Source organism: Leucoraja erinacea, chromosome 23, assembly GCF_028641065.1.
Source record: "Leucoraja erinacea ecotype New England chromosome 23, Leri_hhj_1, whole genome shotgun sequence".
In the NCBI taxonomy this organism is placed as follows: Eukaryota; Metazoa; Chordata; class Chondrichthyes; order Rajiformes; family Rajidae; genus Leucoraja; species Leucoraja erinaceus.
In genome coordinates this window covers 30,915,701-30,935,864 of record NC_073399.1, presented here as the reverse complement: position 1 = coordinate 30,935,864, position 20,164 = coordinate 30,915,701, and the positions used below count along the sequence as shown (strand labels likewise).

Below are 20,164 nucleotides of genomic sequence, written 5' to 3'. Positions count from 1 at the left end.
ATGTGCATATTCCAAATAGCAAATCCTATGTCCCTCGTAACATTGCAATGAAAATACAGCTCTCACTGTGTGCAAATATCACAGTGAATTAAGTGTTTGCAAGAAACTCTTGGCTCTGTACTGGGCACTCTCAGTCCTGCACTATCTTTAACTGCATCCATATACACAAGCTGAAGATTAAATCTTATGTCATTGAAGCTTCATGATCGACCAATCCATTTTATTTGAGTAGCAGTCTCCAAGTCTCTGAAGAACAATCAATAACATTTGTAAATACTTACATTCCCATTGGTAAGAATTCAGAAGTTCCTATCCATGGATAGTTTATTGATTAACGCCCTCCTGGAATTTTGTGCAGATGAGGTCCAGATATTTGGTGGGGATATTTAATACTGTAATCTGTGTTTCAGGATTTGGACGCAAAAAGACAAATCTATATTTTTTCTGCAAATCGGAAATCTCTTAGATGAGAAATTTACTTTATGCTAAATATGCTATAAAGTTGCATGCCGCTTCTGAAATTTGATTCAATTGAATTAACTTTACATTTTGTTGCAACCAGGAACTGCAGATATACCATATGTTATATAACAATTACAGCACGGAAACAGGCCATCTCGGCCCTTCTAGTCCATGCCAAACAGTTATTCTCACCTAGTCCCATCTACCTGCAATTTTGATGTTGGATTGGCGTGCAGATGTTGGATTACAAAAAAAGACACAACATTTTGGAGTAACTCAGCAGGTCAGGCAGTATCTCTGAAGAACATGGATAGGTGACATTCTTCAGACTGATTGGAGTAGGGAGGAGAAAGCTGGAAAAGAGAGGTGGGGGTGGGACAAAGCCCGGCAAGTGATACAGCTGTATCCTCATCCCGTTTCACCTTATTTCATATCCATTTGTGTCTTTATCATTTAGTTTAGTTTTGAGATACAGAGTGGAATCAGGCCCTTCATTCCACCGAGTCAGTCCATCCACCAAGCATCACATACACTAGCACTATCCTACACACTAGGGACAATTTACAATTTACAGAAGCCAATCAACCCACAAACCTGTACTTCTTTGGAATGTGGAAGGAAATCGGACCTCCCAGGAAGAACGTACAAACACCGTACAGACAGCACCTGTAGTCAGGATCGAACCCAGGTCTCTGGAGCTGTAATGCCGCAACTCTACCGCTGTGCCACCATGCTGTCCTGATCATGTCCCCAACCTCTCTTCCAGCTTTCTCCCCCCACAACTGCAATGGGTCTGAAGAGGGGCGCCGACTTGAAACGTCACTTCTCCATGTTGTCCAGGGATACTGAGTTACTCCAGCACTTTGTGTTTTTATTTTAATTTATATTTTTATTGCTCAAAGCCCTTGTTAAGATGAAGGAGCTAAATTTGTAAGAGATGAAACGACGCACCTTTCTATATATTCATAGTTGCCTTTGATTAGTTTCCTAGGCGTGCCTCCTGGGAGAGGAAGTTGCCCACTGACTGGACCGTTAACCTTTGACCTCATCTATACTGACTATCACGGACTTCAACAAATGAAACAACATATGGGGCTCTCCTTCAAAAAGTACAAGTAAGTGCTGAAGTTTCCGTGAATGTACAGGAATTTGTAAAGTGCAATGTAAATTCAATGTTGTGGCAATGCATTTATTCTGGTCACTTTTCATATTGTTTGAGTAAATGAGCACATGTTTCATATCCACTCATTTGCACATTAAGACGTAGGAAGCTTTAGAGCAGCAAACCTATCTGCAATGTCAAAAACATGCAAAACTTTTCAATAGATCGCAAAAAAGAAAAGTTATTTTTTGTAGAACAATGGTAATTTAGAGCATTTGTTGATCTAAACTTAATGTGCAATTATTCCTTTCACTGTCAAACACAATTATTTTATGGACCAGCTAGTTTAGTTTATTGGGGAAGCTTTCAGTTTTTATGAGGAGGGAGTGCTGATTTTTCAGAGCATTATTGGGATTCTACATATTGTGAAATAATGGAGAATATTTAGGTGCGTTATTGTCACATGCACTGAGGTACGTTGAAAAGCTTTGTTTTCCCTGCTATCCAATCAAATTAGATATTACTGTACACAAATATAATCAAGCTTTCAGGTTTCAGGTAGAGACCCGTCTCCAGATTATTTAGGGATAAGGAGAATCGAGATGGAGACGATGATGTAGAGATAAAGAACAATGAATTAATGCATTTCGTTGTCTCTGTACTGTACACTGACAATGACAATTAAATTGAATCAAAATCTGAATCTAAACAGGTACAACAGGTAGAGAGAAAGAAAGTTAAAAAATATAAAATTCCTTAACAATAAAGAAAATAAAAAAAGGTGTTGGCGGCGCGACTCACCCGTTGCAGCGGCCCCTACAGCCTGTCTGTCTTTTTTTTATTTTTTGTCTAGTTAAATGTAGTGCTTGGTGTTTTTTAATAGTATTTTTAAATGTGTAAATGTGGGGGGCGGGGGGAAACTGTTTAAATCTCTTCCCTGTCCGGGAGACCCGACTTTTTCCCTGTCGGGTCTCGGCTGTCGTTGGGGCCTAGCACCGTGGAGCGGCCTCCAGCCTGAACGACCCGGGGGCTCCAGTCCCGGAGACTGCGTAGCTGCGGATCTGCGGACTACTCACCATCATGGGGCTGGCCGGCCTCGGAGCGTGGGGAGCGGCGGTGACTCGCTGCTGCGGCTCGACTCCTGGGGCTCGGAGGCTCCAGCAACGCAGCCGCAGGTCCGGTGGACTGGGACATCGGGAGCTCGCGGGTCTGGGAGGAGAGAGAGAGAGACCGCTTCCCGGAGCTCCCGCAACGCGACTTCTCCAGCCGGTGTCGCGGGGTTGGAACAACCCGGACCGGGACAGTACATCACCCGGCACGGCTTCATGGCCGTGGGACTCACCATCGCCCGTGGGGGTTCCAACCTTGGACTTTCAGACCGGGAGCGGGGCCGTAAATCGCCCCGCGCGGCCTAAAATGGCCGTGGGACTCATCATCGCCCGCCTGGGGCTTGGACATCGGGAGAGACACGGAGAACAGGGGAGAGAAAAGACTTTGCCTTCCATCACAGTGGCTTCACTGTGATGGATGTTTGTGTGAATTTAATTATGTGTATGTCTGTAAGACAGTGTCTTTGTTTGTATGGCTGTGGAAACAACATTTCGTTTGAGTCTCACTGGGGCTCAAATGATAATAAATTTGTATTGTATTGTGAATAGTTGGAACAAGTTGCTGGAGGGGGTGGTGGATGGGCCTGTTTCTATGCTGTATTTCTAAATTAAACTAAACTAAGCTAAACTAGATGTTTAAGAAGGAATTGCAGATGCTGCAATAATCGAAGGTAGACAAAAATGCTGGAGAAACTCATCGGGTGAGGCAGCATCTATGGAGCTCGGCCTCACCTGCTGAGTTTCTCCAGCATTTTTGTCTACCTAAGCTAAACTAGAGATAGACACTAAAAGCTGGACAGGCAGCATCTCTGGAGAGAAGGAATGGGTGACGTTTCAGGTAGAGACCCGTCTCCAGACTAGTTAGGGATAAGGAGAATCGAGATGGAGACGATGATGTAGAGATAAAGAACAATGAATTAAAGATATGCAAAAAAGTAACAACGATAAAGGAAACAGGCCAATGTTAGTTGTTTGTTGGGTGCAAACGAGAAGCTGGTGCAACTTGGGTGGGGGAGGGATGGAGAGAGAGGGAACTAAACTGTATCAGTCACACCATGGCCCATGGCTTGCTAGCTGCCAATGCTGTCACGAGCCTTTTCCATTAACACACATTCAAAAATGAAAATTGCTTTATTAAAAAAATACAATTCCTTAACAAAAAATAAAATAGAAACAGGATGGTGAATAACTGGAACGTTGCCAGAGGAGGTGGTGGAGGCCGATGCGATTATAATGTTTTAAATGTGTTTGGACGGATACTTGGTATTTGATTTTGACAGACAGAAACTTTTTCTCCATGGTAGAAATGTCAATGACTTGTGAGCACTGCTTTAAAGTAAGAAGGGCAAAGTTTAAAGGAGATGTACAGGGCAAATTTTTTTTACACAGAAGGTGGTGAGTTGTTGGGACAATATGGTGTTGGAGGCAGATATGATAGTGGTGTTTAAAAGGCTTTTGGATTGGCACACAGATATGCAGGGAATGGCGGGATATGTATCATGTGTTGGCAGAGAAGATTTGTTTATTTTGGCATCTTGTTCGACACGGACATTATTAGTCGAAGGGCCAGTTCATGTTCTGCACTTTTCTGTGTTTTATTCTCTGAAAGGCATAGCGGGATATAGGCTTATTGCAGGCAAGTACAATTGGAAGAGAGTGCCATCATGGTATGCAAGGATGTGGTGAGAAAAATTGACCCATTTCTGTGCTCTGTTCCAATGCAAGAAGCAATTAAATGCATCTAAATAAACTCAATAAGAAAAGGAAATTAGCTCGTAATTATGTTTCTCCCCAGTTGATTTTTTCCCATTAAAATCAGAAGGATCTACTTGACTTACATAAGTGGGCTGATTTCAAAGTGCTGTGAATTTAGTGGGAATTTGTGCTCCCTCACTGTCACAAGTCAACATGTTCGATTAGTTCTTGTAAATCCCAAATGTCCACACATCCACAAGGTGAACAATCCGGAGACACAAGTAACTGCAGGTGCTGGCATCTTGAGTAAAACACAAAGTGCTGGAGGAACTCAGTGGGTCAGGCAACATCTGTGGATGGAATGGACAGACGATGTTTCGGGTCAGGTATTTAAATAGACAGGCGATGTTGTCGGATTTGTATCCTTTCTGTTTTGGGGATAGTATTTATATAAAATGCCATTGCAACTGTTTAACTTGGGGGCATTTTATCATCTAATCAGATCAACAATGAATGTAGCTGAGATGCATTAAGTGTCAAGTATAATGTAATTAATTTCTGGGGCTGTAGGACTTTGTAAATTAGTTTTAGTTTTAGACATACAGTGTGGAAACAGGCTCTTCCACCCAGCACGTCCACGCTGACCTGTGATCACCCATTCACACATCATCAAAGACCCACCATCCTGGCCACACACTCATCTCCCCATTCCCATCGGGAAGAAGGTACAGGAGCTTGAAATCTGGAACATCCAGGTTCAGGAACAGCTACTTCCCCACAGCCATCAGGATATTAAACTCGCCATCAAACAAACTCTGAACAATAAAAGCAATTGCACTTTATCTGTTTATTTTACTTCGGAGTCACGTGAGTGACTACGTGAAGAAGAAGGGTCATCAGTCCGCATGCGCGTCATTACGTCTGAAGCATGCGCCAACGACTGACTAGCAGGCGCGTTGCATCCTTCCAGCGGTAAATTTCAAAAACTGCTCTGCGGTCATATTAGCGGGTTCTGTGATTCTTGTTATTTCAGCAAGTTGGACCCTTACTATGTCTAAGGTGAAGAGACGGTCTGCGGTGAAGTCGGCTACCGAAGACCGCGGTACTGCGGGTAGCGGGAGACTGTCTGCGTCACCAACCTTGTCGCTGGCGGTGGAGCCAGTGGCAGCAGACCTGGTGCCCGAGGAAAGCACCGTGGCAGTCCTGCAGGGGCGCAAGGGAACACGGAAGTCTGCAAGGCCCATAGACTCAGATGAGTCGGGCCAGGAGGGATTTACTCCTTCGTTGGGAAACGTCCACGGGCAACTTACCCTTATGGAGCACCTTATTTAGTGGTGGCTCCAGAATGATCTGCTCCGTAGGAGGGAGCAGTATCAGCACGGGTCTCCACAGGAGCTAGCGCTAGCGGCACCATTTATGGGGCTACGAAGTGTCTCCCTCTCGTATTTTCCTGACTCCGAGTTTGGAGGCGAAGTGTGTGAGCATTCCCAGGGGCACGGATCTGAAGTGCCACTATTGGCATCCAGATTTTGCCATACCTTCACCAGCAGGAGCACCCCTGGATGAAGACCTGGCCACCACTATTAATTACTTGGCATCACACCAGCTCAAAGACCTGACAATGGAGGAGACCACCAACAGGTACCCCACTGTGCCTCCCTCAATGTGCCGGCCGTGAACCACTCCATCTGGGGTCATATCGGAGCAGGTGTCAGAGCCCAGGAAGTTAAGCTCCAGAAAGTCCATTAGAGAGACAGAGTGGACAGCTATCTGCAGAGCCAAAAGAGATGGGGGAGATATTGAACAATTTCTTTTCTTCGGTATTCACCAAGGGGAAGGATAGTGAATTATGTGAGGTAAGGGAAACAAGTAGAGTAGCTATGGAAACTATGAGATTCAAAGAAGAGGAAGTACTGACACATTTGAAAAATATAAAAGTGGATAAGTCTCCAGGTTCGGACAGGATATTCCCTAGGACATTGCGGGAAGTTAGTGTAGAAATAGCAGGGGCTATGACAGAACTATTTCAAATGTCATTGGAAACGGGAATAGTGCCGGAGGATTGGCGTACTGCGCATGTTGTTCCATTGTTTAAAAAGGGGTCTAAGAGTAAACCTAACAATTATAGACCTGTTAGTTTGACGTCAGTGGTGGGCAAATTAATGGAAAGGATACTTAGAGATAATATATATAAGCATCTGGATAAACAGGGTCTGATTAGGAACAGTCAACATGGATTTGTGCCTGGAAGGTCATGTTTTACTAATCTTCTTGAATTTTTTGAAGAGGTTACTGGGGAAATTGATGAGGGTAAAGCAGTGGATGTTGTATATATGGACTTCAGTAAGGCCTTTGACAAGGTTCCTCATGGAAGGTTGGTTAAGAACCAATTGTTGGTTATTAATGGTGGTTGCAAAATGGATTCAACAGTGGCTGAATGGGAGATGCCAGAGAGTAATGGTGGATGGCTGTTTGTCAGGTTGGAGGTCAGTGATTAGTGGGGTGCCACAAGGATCTCTGTTGGGTCCACTGCTGCTTGTCATGTACATCAATGCTCTGGATGACGTTGTGGTAAATTGGATTAGTAAGTATGCAGATGATACTAAGATAGGTGGTGTTGTGGATAATGAAGTAGATTTTCAAAGTCGACAGAGAGATTTAGGCCATTTTGAAGAGTGGGCTGAAAGATGGCAGATGGAGTTTAATGCTGATAAGTATGAGGTGCTACATCTTGGCAGGACAAATCATAATAGTACGTACATGGTAAATGGTAGTGAATTGAGGAATGCAGTTGAACAGAGGGATCTAGGACTAACTGTGCACAGTTCCCTGAAGGTGGAATCTCATGTAGATAGGGTGGTAAAGAAAGCTTTTGGCGTGCTGGCCTTTATAAATCAGAGCATTGAGTATAGAAGGTGGGATGTAATGTTAAAATTGTACAAGGCATTGGTGAGGCCAATTCTGGAGTATGGTGTACAATTTTAGTCGCCTAATTATAGGAAGGATGTCAACAAAATAGAGAGAGTACAGAGGAGATTTACTAGAATGTTGCCTGGGTTTCAGCAACTAAGTTACAGAGAAAGTTTGAACAAGTTAGGTCTTTATTCTTTGGAGCGCAGAAGGTTAAGGAGGGACTTGATAGAGGTCTTTAAAATGATGAGAGGGATAGACAGAGTTGACGTGGATAAGCTTTTCCCACTGAGAGTAGGGAAGATTCAAACAAGAGGACATGACTTGAGAATTAAGGGACAGAAGTTTAGGGGTAACATGAGGAGGAACTTCTTTACTCAGAGAGTGGTAGCTGTGTGGAATGAGCTTCCAGTGGAGGTGGTGGAGGCAGGTTCGATTTTATCATTTAAAAATAAATTGGATAGTTATATGGACGGGAAAGGAATGGAGGGTTATGGTCTGAGTGCAGGTAGATGGGACTAGGGGAGAATAAGTGTTCGGCACGGACTAGAAGGGCCGAGATGGCCTGTTTCCGTGCTGTAATTGTTATATGGTTATATAAAGTCCTGAAATTACTGGCGTCTGGTATCACGGCCATTGCAAGGTCCGTTGATGGGGAGCTGCTGACTGACACACAACAGGACGCAGTGGCATTACTGTGTAATGCCCACTTTGAAATCAACTGCCTTCGCAAGAACGCAATCTGGCCAGCACTGAACCCCAACTTTGCTGTGCTGTGCAAGGCCAGCAACGTCCAGCCGGCCAACTATCTATTTGGGGAAGATCTGCCAAGGCAGGTCCGGGAGCTGGACGATGAGGTGAAGACCATCTGCCTCATGAGTTGAGTCCAAACTACACCCAGTGGCTCCTCATACCAGGCACACCCCTACGCACCCTTCAGCACCAGGCAATACCTGCCTAGGGGCTCCGGAACTGGTGCTAGACCAGAACTGGAGGCATCAAGGACTTTTTTAGGGGTGGGCCCCAGCCAGCCCACGGCCAGGATGCGCGGAAAGTACCCGCCACCAGCTCTACTCCCCAAGCCTCGCGGACGAAAACCAGCACTGTATCGCCAGTAACAACTGAGGTAGGTATACCTAGTTCCTTGTGGAACACCTTACACATGCCTCACACACCGGTTGGGGGGAGATTGCAAAATGTCTTGAATGAATGGTGTTGGGTCACAGCGGACCCGTTTATACTGCACAGTAAACAAGGGTTCAAAATTGAGTTCCTTCTTGACTTACTACCACCCACACAACATTCACCAAACCGTACATATGTGTTCTCACACCAGGAATGTTTGGATATACAAGCTGAAATCCAAACTCTATCCAATAAAGAGGTAATTGAGAGGTCGCATCTGGAACCTCACCAATTTGTATCCAACATATTCACCAAGCGGAAAAAGGATGGAGGATGGCGTATCATCCTAGACTTAACTGAACTCAATAACTTTGTGCAGTATAAACATTTCAAAATGGATAATTTTGGCACTGCCACCCAACTGGTTTCTAAAGGTGGTTATATGGCATGCATTGACCTTAAAGATGCATACTACTTGGTACCTATTCGCAGGGAGCACAGGAGATATTTGAAATTTAACTGGATGGGTCAATAATGGCAGTTCAAAGCATTGCCTAATGACCTGACTTCAGCTCCCAGACTATTTACCAAACTACTGAAATCTGTTCTGGGGCTACTACAAGCTCAGAATCACATAGTCATGGCATATTTGGATGACATTCTAATCTTCGGGGACACTGAGGAATCGGCGGAATCATCTGTCTCAGCCACCAAACTCATGTTTGAGCGATTGGGGTTTCTCATCCATCCAATTAAGTCCAAATTGACACCTACCAGGGTTATTGATTACCTGGGGTTTACAATTATTTATTGTATATATATGTGGTCTATGGTGTATAGACTCACTGGACTTTTATCTCCTGTTCTGTTTTATGTTTACATATTCTGTTGTGCTGCAGCAAGCAAGAATGTAATTGTCCTATCTGGGACACATGACAATAAAACTCTCTTGACTCTTGACACTAGTTCTATCCTACACACTAGGGAAAATTTACAGAAGCTAATTAACCTACAAACCAGCATGTCAGCTGGAGAAAATCCAGATGGTCACAGGGAGAATGTGCAAACTCCATACAGACACAATCTGTAGTCAGCATCAATCTCATGTCTCTGGTGCTGTAAGGCAGCAACTCTACCACTGCATCACTGTGCCACCCGTAATGTGCCATGTATTTCCTGTGCACAGTTTTCCACCTGTTACTTCTAAGTTTTGGCCAGTAAATGTATCTGAATGCTGCACTGCAGAATCAAAGGAACACTTTGAAAAGAACACAAATATAATTTAGTATTTTTCTTATTGAAAAATTTGAATTGGAAATTGAAGATGGTGTACAGATAAAAGAAAAATCACACATGTTCACAACAGGATTTCAAAATCCTACCCATAAATTTACATTACTTCTACAACTTTCGAACCTGAATAATCGATGTGTCTGTTTCCACTAGGACTGCTGTTCAAAATTTGTGTCTTACAAAAAGATCTTTAATAATATTCTTGTGATGTCTTTAATATCCTACAGTGCGCTGCTGCCCAGGCAACTCAAACATTTCAGAGTGTTGATACAAGGAAGGGAGATAAATGACTGTTAGCCACCATTTTAGCAAGACTTACATGAAAGTTCTTCGGAGAAACGTGCTTGGCCCTGCTTCACTTTTCGTTACAGATGGTCTGATATCGTCAAAGTACTATTTTTCACTTTGCTGATGGCATTACATGGTACAGGCTGTTTCCTATCTTGAGATAAGCAACACCTAAATCACTGTAGGCAGAACTGAACACTGGGCAGAAAATAGCGCTGGCTTGAATGTCAATAAGTCCAAATCAATTCCTCTGTTAAGAGGTCCCATTTCTCCGCTGATAAGAAGTGTAGACATTTAAGTTATTTGCTTCTAAATCACATTTTTCTACCTTGAAGCAAAACAAAACAATAAAAGCTAGAAAAAAAACTGAATGTGTGGAAGGCACTGCAGCGATTTTCTTCGAGCCTTGTACATGCCAAATAGAGAATCAAAAAGACTGCAGATGCTGTAAATCTAAAATTACAACAAAAACTCCTGGAAGTACTCAGTTAGTCAGGCCGCACATGTGGAAAGAGAAATAGAGTGAACGTTTCTGGTTCGAGTCTCTTTGTCAGAACTGGGAAAGAGACAAATTAAGTTTGTTAAGTTGCGAGGAAAGTGTGGGAAGAGGTGGCCATTAAGAAATATAATTTCTTATCCTAAGTTCAGGAAACCCCAACAAAATTAATAACAGCAAACTTAAGGTCAAAGAGTAATATAGCATGGAAACTGGCCCTTCAGAACAGCTTCTCAATGCCGACCAATATAATAAGTGTGAGGTGCTTCAATTAGGAAAGTAAAAACATGGTAGGACCTTCATAGTGAACAGAAGGAACCTGGGGATTGTTGTAGAGCAGAGGAATCTAGGAGTACAGGTTCATATTTGCCTGAGAGTGGCATCACGTGCAGATAGTGTGGTGAAGAAGGCTTTTGCTCTTCATCAGTAAAGGAAATGAGGATAGAAATTGAGACAAAGATAGACACAAAAAGCTGAACCAATGAAAGAAATAATAACTTAAAGGTATTTTCCTATTAGAGTTACAGATGATGAAACAAAGAACTGTAAATAGCCACATAAAGCTGGAGTAACTCAGCAGGGTCAAACAGCATCTCTTGAGAAAAGGAATAGGTGATGTTTCAGATTGAGACCCTGCTTCAGATTGAGAGTCAGAGGAAAGGGAAACAAGAGATATAGATGGCACATAGAACAAATGAATGAAAGAAATGCAAAAAGCAATGATAATCAAGGAAAGGCAAAGCTCACAATGGTCCATTGTTGGCTGTGGGGTGGGTGATAACAAGTTATACAGACCGTAAAACTCAACAGGCATTATGTTGCGGTTGTACAAGTTGTTGGTGAGGTCGCACTTAGGGTATTGTGTTCAATTTTGGTCATTCTTCAACAGAAACAATGCCATTAAGGTGGAAAGGATGCAGAGAAGATGGATATTGCCAAGACTCTAGGGCCTGAGATATAGGACTTTGTTTATTAGAGCACAGGAGGCTAAGGGGAAAGATTACAGTGGATATAAAATCATGAGGGGAATAGATAGGGTGAATGCACATAGTTATTTTCCTGGGGTAGAGGGCTCACCAATGAGATCAAAGGAAAGATTCAATAAGACCCTGTATTGCTTTTTTTTATACTCAGAGGGTGGTGGCCATATGGAGCGAGCTGCTAGAGGAAGTAGTCGAGAACAGTATAATAACAACATTTAAAAGACATTGGGTAGGTACATGTGTAGGAAACGCTTAGGGCCAGATGTGGGCAATGGGAGTAGCTTAGATGGAGCGTCTTGGTCCAGTTGAACCATAGGGCCTGTTTCCATGCTATATGAATATATATAAGCTAGTCCCATTTGTCTGCATTTGGCCCATAGCTTTCAGGGATATTGACAGGAGCAGGTCCCAGTGCTAATTTAGGTTGCTAGGCTCATGGCAGCAGCACAAGTCATACGCATGTAAAAAATAGATGTTGAGGCTGATGCTACTTTCTCTTTTTGCTTCCCTCAAGGGCCTCTGCTATTTAATGAATTCAATTGTAGGAAGCTATTAATTGCTTCCCTTGGGTGGCTGAAGTATGCTGTAAAAATCTACAACATGTCACTCATGACCCAGTATAATGCCTTTCAGTATTTTCAGCATGTTTGTCTATTTATCTTGTAAGAAATATTGGTTGTGCATTTGGCTGCATCAGCTATTAATGACAGAGAAATATATAGGCACACAAATGATCATCAGTGACATCGATAATGTTTAAAGTATATTAAAATTAATTATAGTATTAGCAGATATTTTAGAATAAAGGGTACATGTAATGCTTTACCATGATGTTATTGATTAATTCCTTGATATGCTGATTGATTATTTTTCACATATATTGTTAAATGGAAACAATGTTATGGTAGGAAGAGCAATTCATGAAAACAGAAGGAAAATTCTTGAATTAGTGAGTTCTAGATTGTGAATTACTTTGAGGTGAGCCATTTGTATTCCAGAATTGTGGTGTATAAAAGGAAAGTCCTGGTTTACATTATTAGTAAAATTGTGTGATCATTAGAGAATGGATATAGATTTATCTAACTTTCAATCAATTGTTGAAAGGATAAAATGTGGTTACATTTATTCTGCACTGAGTTGGGAGCTTCAAGCTTTATTAAAAGGAACTTTCAAACATCTATTAACTAAGATAAAAATTAAAAGAGACATTTAACAGTCAGATATTTGGCAGTTTTTCCCAAGATGGAAATGTCAAAGACTGGAGGATATAGCGTTAAGGTGAGCAGGCAAAGTTTGAATGAGATATGTGGGGCAAATTTAATTTTGCACAGAGGGTGGTGGCTGGTGCATGCTACCACATATATGATAGTGGTGTCTAAGAGGCTTTTGGATAGGCACATGGATATGCAGGGAACGGAGGGATATGCATCATGTGCTGGCAGATGAGATTAATTTAACTTGGCATCACATTCTATACCGCCAGGGGCGCCGGGGAGATGGCCAGCCCTGCCAGCAGTCTGTTCGTTTTTTCACCTTTTTGTTATTTTGGAGTCTGTTAAAAGTTTGTTTTTCTGTTCTTCGGGTTGTTTTATGTGGGGGGGGGGGGGGGGGGGGGGGGGGGGGGGGGGGGGGAAAAACATTTTTTTTCCTGTTCTTACCTTCCCGGAGATGTGATCAATTTTCGGATCACATTCTCCGGGCTCTGCAGCCTACCATCGCTGGAGCTGGGAGCTGCCTCGGGCCGTGTACTTAACATTGGAGTGGCTCCCTTGCCTGGGATCGCTCCCACCGTGGCCTGCGGACTTACCATCAAGGGCTTGCAGTATCGGGAGAGGCCTAGTCAGGAGCTCCAATGCCGCAGAAGGTTTGTCCAGCCCCGACGCGTGGTTCGATCGTCCAGCGCGGGGGAGCTGACATCCCCTCGATGTGGGAGCGGATCGCCTCAACGTGGAGGGCCTGAACGCCCTGGCTACGGGAGTCAAGATCATCCCGTCAACGGAGCGCTCGAGGCCTACGGCCGAGGAAGAATAAAAGGAAGAGACATGAACTTTATTTCGCCTTCCATTACAGTGAGGAATTTGTAGGAGTCACTGTGGTGGATGTTCATGTTAAAATGTGTTTTTGAATATGTTGCTTTTAATTGTATGACTGACCTGGCCAGTGAAATTCCTCGTATGTTGCAAAACATACTTGGTGAATAAAATCTGATTCCGATTCTGATTCTGATTCAACACAGGCATTTTAGAATAAAGGGTAAGTGACAAACTTTACAAAGGTGATGATTTATTCATTCATACGCTTATTGGTAATTTCTAACATCTATTGTTAAATGAAAAATATGTTATGGTAAGAGCCTGTTCCTGTGCTGTGCTGTTCTATGTTATACGTAACTGATGTGAATGTAGTCATCCCCATCACCTTAAGACAATGGGGACTACAAATGGAAGTTTCTTAAAATAGGATCAAGAGATTGTTATCCATGATTAACTATTCAAGTTGAGTTTAATGCAGTCAGGGCATGAATATTGTGGTGCTTGTTCAATATCATGAACATACTGCCGAGCTATCAATAATCATAGTCATTTGGTGGACGATTCAGCTCATGGAATTGTTAATAATGGCTAAATTAAAGACACCATAAAATGGAGGATCCCTGCACTTGTCAGAATAGCTTAACCCTTGTCAACTGAACTTTACAGGCTTTGATTGGCATCAGCCAGTCTGGGCTCTGACTGATATGCAGGATGGTAAGGGGTCAAGTTGTTCTCTTAAGTTGATAACATGTATAGCGGTTTTGCAAACTAACCCTAAATGCATCATTTCTATTGGATCGCTGCAAAAGCATTGTAAACAGTATACATAGTGTTGCAAGATGGTCATCCTGTTAATTGATGATTGGTTGAACTGTTGAGCCTTGGAGAAATTGTTTGAATCTCAGGGTACACGTTTCAATGTTTGTTCTTGTTAGCTTCCTTCGAGAGCTTTCTTTCTTATACAATGTGGTTCGGCCCCTCGAGGTCCCAGGACATATAAAAGTCCCCATGAGTTCCAAAGTCTATCTTCTGGGAGAGCGCTTGGGACTGTGTGACTTTCTGGATTGTCTCTGTTTGAGCGAGGACTAGAGGGCTTAATCATGCAGATACGTGGATCGAACCTGTGTTGAGATAGGTACAGTAGTTGAACTGTAATTGAGCTTTTGTTAAAATAAAGATTAGTTCTTCAAGTGCTTGATTCAGTGTCTTTACTGAAACTAGACTGGGGGGAATCTTAGAAAAAAGCCATTTACCGAATGAGTGCCTTGCTTACCTTAAAAGGTGCCTACACCTCTTAAGGTGGCTCTGGGTTTGTCTTTTACAACAGAAACAAGCATGGACATGTTCAGAAGTTTACAATGTGCGAGTTCCACTGTTTGTAATTGATGTATTGGAGATCTTAGTGCAGGAGATGATCAGGAGGATAGACAGAAAGGCAGCGAGCAATGGGAATGACAAACTCTGGAGCTCAGTACCACTCTGAAGTTAACCAAGAAAGTCAATAACCTCACATATATTGTTACGGGTAGTAATTACATTTTCAGCTATCCTACCAAATACCGGCCTCACAAGTTGCTCAACCATATCGCAGTAAAGTAAAATAATCAATGCTCAGACCCTCCAAACTGCACTCCTACACACTCACACAATAAGCACTGATATAAACACGTCTTATAGCTGAGGTTGAACTTCAGATTTGTTTATTATTGTTACATTTACCGAGGCAGAATTGAAATCATTGTTCAACATGCTATCACGCAGATCAGATAATACTATAGATAAATACAACCAAGCCAAATACAATAGTCTAATACAAAAGATAGAGCAAAATGGGAGATACAGAGTGTAGAATATAGTATTGTAGCGCATCAATTCCAGAGTCCTATGTCCACAATAGAGGTGAATTAAACAATACTTTAGCTTCTGGAAGAATTGTTCAGAAGCCGGCTGACATATGGGATGAAGCTATTCCTGAGTCTAATGGTGCACGCTTTCAGGTTTCTGTATCATCCACTGGACCGGAGCAGGGAGACCAAGGAATGACCGGGATTGGATATGTCTTCAATTCTGTTGGCAGTTATTCCAAGCCATTGTGAAATATCGCTGGAATCAATGGAGGGAGGTGTGTGAGATGGATTGAGCTACACCCACAGCTCTCTGCAAATGGATACAAGAACAACTTGATGAGGGACATGTGTGTCTGGTTATGCTCCCTGGTTATTCCCCATGGAGGCTAGAGTGTTGGCCGCTATTGTGACATCTGTTGCTAGGGCCAGAGCCTGTAGCAGAACTAAGAACATGAAGGGTAATGGTATCCGCAAACCTAAACCATCTCCTCATACCCCAACACCCCTGAGTCGACATTCACCTCCAAGCTGCCAATAGCTTTGGCTGATGTCTCTTTCTTTCCTCCCCATAATAAGCCTTAACTTTGACATTTCTGCCTTTACATGCCCATGGTGATGGAGAGGTCACTAGTCCACAGTAATGAAGACACAGCCTTACTCTGTGATGCATTTATTGCGCTAGCTCGGACTCTGAATCTTTGCTTAATTTAAAGACTGCGCTGGTGGAATCTCCACATGTTGAGTCGCTGGGCATGAATGAGTTGGAGCCAGGGCAGAGGGGAGGATATCGCAGGTGCTCGCTCACTGAAGGGCCACTCACAATATTATTTACAAGCAAAACACAAAGTGGTAGAAGAACTCAGGTTGGCACAGTGGCACAGCGGTAGAGTTGCTGCCTTACAGTGACAGACACCCGGGTTTAATTCTGACTACTGATGCTTGTCTGTACGGAGTTTGTATGTTCTCTCCGTGACCTGCTTGGGTTTTCTCCAAGATTCCCAGTTTCCTCCCACGCTCCAAAGACATACAGGTTTGTAGGTTAATTGCCTTGGTATAATTGGAAATTATCTCTAACGTGTGTAGGATAGTGTTAGTGTGCGGGGATCGCTGGTCGGCCCGGACTCGGTGGGCCGTGAGACCTGTTTCCGTGCTATATCGCTAAACTATGGGATTAGTGTTTTTAACAGTGGCCAACACCGGCAAATGGGGACACAATGCGCTGGCGTAGCTTAGCAGGTCAGGCAGCATCTTTGGGGAACATGGATAGACGACATTTTGAGTCAGGACCCTTCTTTAGACTGAAGGAGTGTCTCAACCTGAACATCGGCGATAGATCAGTCTGAAGAAAGGTCTAAAGCCGAAACGTCATCTATCCACACTCTCCAGGGATGCTGCCTGACCTGCTGAGTTATTCCAGAACATTATGTTCTTCTTTTTGTAAACTGGCAGTCCCCTGTTCTGGTGGCAAACTCAGGGACTAAAACATGAGAACTACCTCAATTATAAAACCTGGGCAGAGAATTGAAGAGTTGGGCCAAAGGGCCTGTTTCTGTGCTGTATGACTCTATGACCGTGACTTAATCCCATTGTCAATGTCCTCATATTTCACTGTTGAAATTACTGTGAAACTGCAATCTACATCCTGCCTGCTGAGTTAGTGAATTGCCGCTGGCTCAATTTCTTTTCTGTCATTCTCTCTTTTCCCTTCGGCTTACTATAACCTTGCATATATCTGTATGCTGGTTTCCATTTCTTTTTATGTCCCTCCCTGCTGCTTGCCATTTATATTTCATATTACAGAGCTTCCCCATATCAGCTCAGAACTCTTAAGACCCTGAATATTGAATGCCCATAAAGCCAATCGCAATAGCTTGCCAAAGATACCGACGATGACAACATTTCTTCAACTGCCTTAAGACAAGGACAATATTTTTTTAAACTAGAAGACTTGTTTGGATTAACAAGAAACTACCTTTTCAATATTCCGATCAGCTGAACATGTTTGTTTTACAAATATTTCCCCATATTACCTTTAACTAGATAAGGTTAAGACCTAATAGAACTGTATAAAATAATGAAGAGTTGATGGAAGTATATAAAGTAATGGGTGCATAGATAGTGTAGTCAGTCACAACTTTTCTACCAGGGTGTAAATGACACAGTTTTATGGTGAGAAGGACAAAGTTTAAAGGTGCAGAGCAAGTTCTTTTACACAAATGGTTGTGTGTGCCTGGAACACACTGCCAGGGATGGTGGTCGAGGCAGATGCAAATGATGCTTTAGAGGCTTAAAGCTGGACACATGGATCTGCAGAGTATGGAGGGATATGGATCATGTTTCGATAGATGATATTAGTTCCTATGTTGTGCTTTTCTATGTTCTATCTTCTAAAACCGAACTTCAAAATTAGCCAGCATATTTTTGTGGTTGATTCAGTCAGTCTCTTGATCAATTGAACAACTTCTGCCCCCTGCCAATTTGCAACATAACCCCTCAAGAGCCAAGGGTGTTTATTTGTCATATGTACTAACAGTGGAACACTGGATTTCTTACTTGCTGTAGCCTAACAGGTCAATAAATGCAGTAACACACAATAAATTAATAGCAGTAATACTTAGGTAACCATAAAGGGCCTGTCCCACTTTCACAACCTAATTCACGACCTCTGCCGAGTTAGCCCTTGACTCATACTCGCAGCATGGTCGTCACGAGGTCTAGGAGGTCGTAGATAGGTCGTAGCAGGTCGTGATGCTAGTCATATGCACTCGTGGCATCAAGTCGGTCAGGGCGTTTTTTCAACGTGATGAAAAATGTCCACAGGTAAAAAAAGTCGTGAATTAGGTCGCGAAAGTGGGACAGGCCCTTAATAATGCAAAACCGAAGTCCATTGTACAACCAAAGATATAGAAGATCATAGTTGCTGAGCTTGGTATTGTGCGGTGTTCAAGAAACTGATTGTTGCTGGGAAGAAGTTGTTCTTGAACCAGGTCCTATCACTATTAATCAATTTCTTCACCATAACTGTGCATAATATCATAGAATTCCTGTCTGAAAATATCAAGAAACAAAAATGCTACACAATTTATTTTTCCACAGTGACTGGTTTTCATTTGAAAGCGTTTATTACTCTGGGTAAGCTTACTCTCTGGAGGAATAGTTTACATTTCATGGAAGGATTGCCTCAAGTTTTTTTTTGCTTCATCTGTCATTTTAATCTATTCAAGTCTGAACAAACACAGGGATAGGAACATTGATATAATGTGCATTTGTGTAATATCTATATTTAGAGTCTGCTCATTAAGCTGCGCTGTGCCAATTCCCTCTGCTATTCATAGAATCCTCTTCATTGTAATATGAAAAGTAAATGAGTGTAATAAGGGTCTCTATCTTAATAAAGTGTTACGTTATGTTATTTTTCTGAAGCCCCTTCATCTCCCCATACAAATTTACTGTCATTTTTACCACGCTTACATAAACTGCATTTTGGCAAGTATTTAAATCACTTTCCCTCGTGGTTTCTTACATAAAAAATTCCAAGAACTGAATCCAGGGACTGAAGAACGGTCCCAACCTGAAACGTCACCCATCCTTTTTTCTCCATAGATGCTGCCTGACATGTTGTGTTATTCCAATACTTTGTCTATCCCAAGACTACAGCTGGATTAGAGCGTCAGGAAGTCTATATGATGAGAGGGCATGTGCAAATGTGGACCCCACCATAACATTTGTTGTAAATAAATCATGTACCTCTTTCTACATTGATCTCCAAGAAAGAAAGAAAGAATAACAGTACAGCACAACAACAGGCCCTTTGTCCCAGAATGTCTGTACCGAACATGCCAAGATCATCTCTTATCTGCCTGCTCAAATTTATGAGAATAGAGTGCATAGCTTTAAGGTGAGGGGGGCAAAATTTAAAGAAGAGAGTAGCTGTCTGTTAGGAGTTTGTTCGTTTTCCCCATGACCTGCATGGGTTTTCTCCAAGATCTTCAGTTTCCTCCCACACTCCAAAGACGTACAGGTTTGTAGGTTAATTGGCTTGGTATAATTGCAAAATTGTCCCTAGTGTATGGGGTGGTGTAAGTGTGCGGGGATCTCTGGTCGGTGCAAATACGACGGGCCGAAGGGCCTGTTTCTGTATTGTATCTTTAAACTAAACTAAACTTTTTCACACTGAGGTTGGTGGGTATACGGAACAAGCTGCCGGGGGAATTTGTTGAGGTGAGTACAATCACAATATTTAAAAGATATTTGGATAGGTACATGGATACGAAAGCTTTATAACCATATAACCATATAACCAATAACAATTACAGCACGGAAAACAGGCCATCTCGGCCCTTCAAGTCCGTGCCGAACACTTATTTTCCCCTAGTCCCATCTACCTGCACTCAGACCATAACCCTCCATTCCTTTCCCGTCCATATACCTATCCAATTTATTTTTAAATGATAAAATCGAACCTGCCTCCACCACTTCCACTGGAAGCTCATTCCACACAGCTACCACTCAACTGAGTAAAGAAGTTCCCCCTCATGTTACCCCTAAACTTTTGTCCCTTAATTCTCAAGTCATGTCCTCTTGTTTGAATCTTCCCTACTCTCAATGGGAAAAGCTTATCCACGTCAACACTGTCTATCCCTCTCATCATTTTAAAGACCTCTATCAAGTCCCCCCTTAACCTTCTGCGCTCCAAAGAATAAAGACCTAACTTGTTCAACCTTTGTCTGTAACTTAGTTGCTGAAACCCAGGCAACATTCTAGTAAATCTCTTCTGTACGCTCTCTATTTTGTTGACATCCTTCCTATAATCAGGCGACT

The 20,164-nt window shown here is 42.6% G+C and overlaps 1 protein-coding gene across 2 annotated transcripts in view; it reads left to right on the top strand.

The window, feature by feature from the left end:
• Nucleotides 1–20,164, top strand: part of LOC129708449 (alpha-1,6-mannosylglycoprotein 6-beta-N-acetylglucosaminyltransferase B-like) — a 656,277-nt gene that overhangs the window by 466,644 nt on the left and 169,469 nt on the right. For both annotated transcript variants that reach the window (XM_055654227.1, XM_055654226.1), the window contains exon 9: nucleotides 1,446–1,577. In XM_055654227.1, coding sequence (XP_055510202.1) covers nucleotides 1,446–1,577 — 132 coding nt within the window. The remainder of the gene's footprint in view (nucleotides 1–1,445; nucleotides 1,578–20,164) is intronic.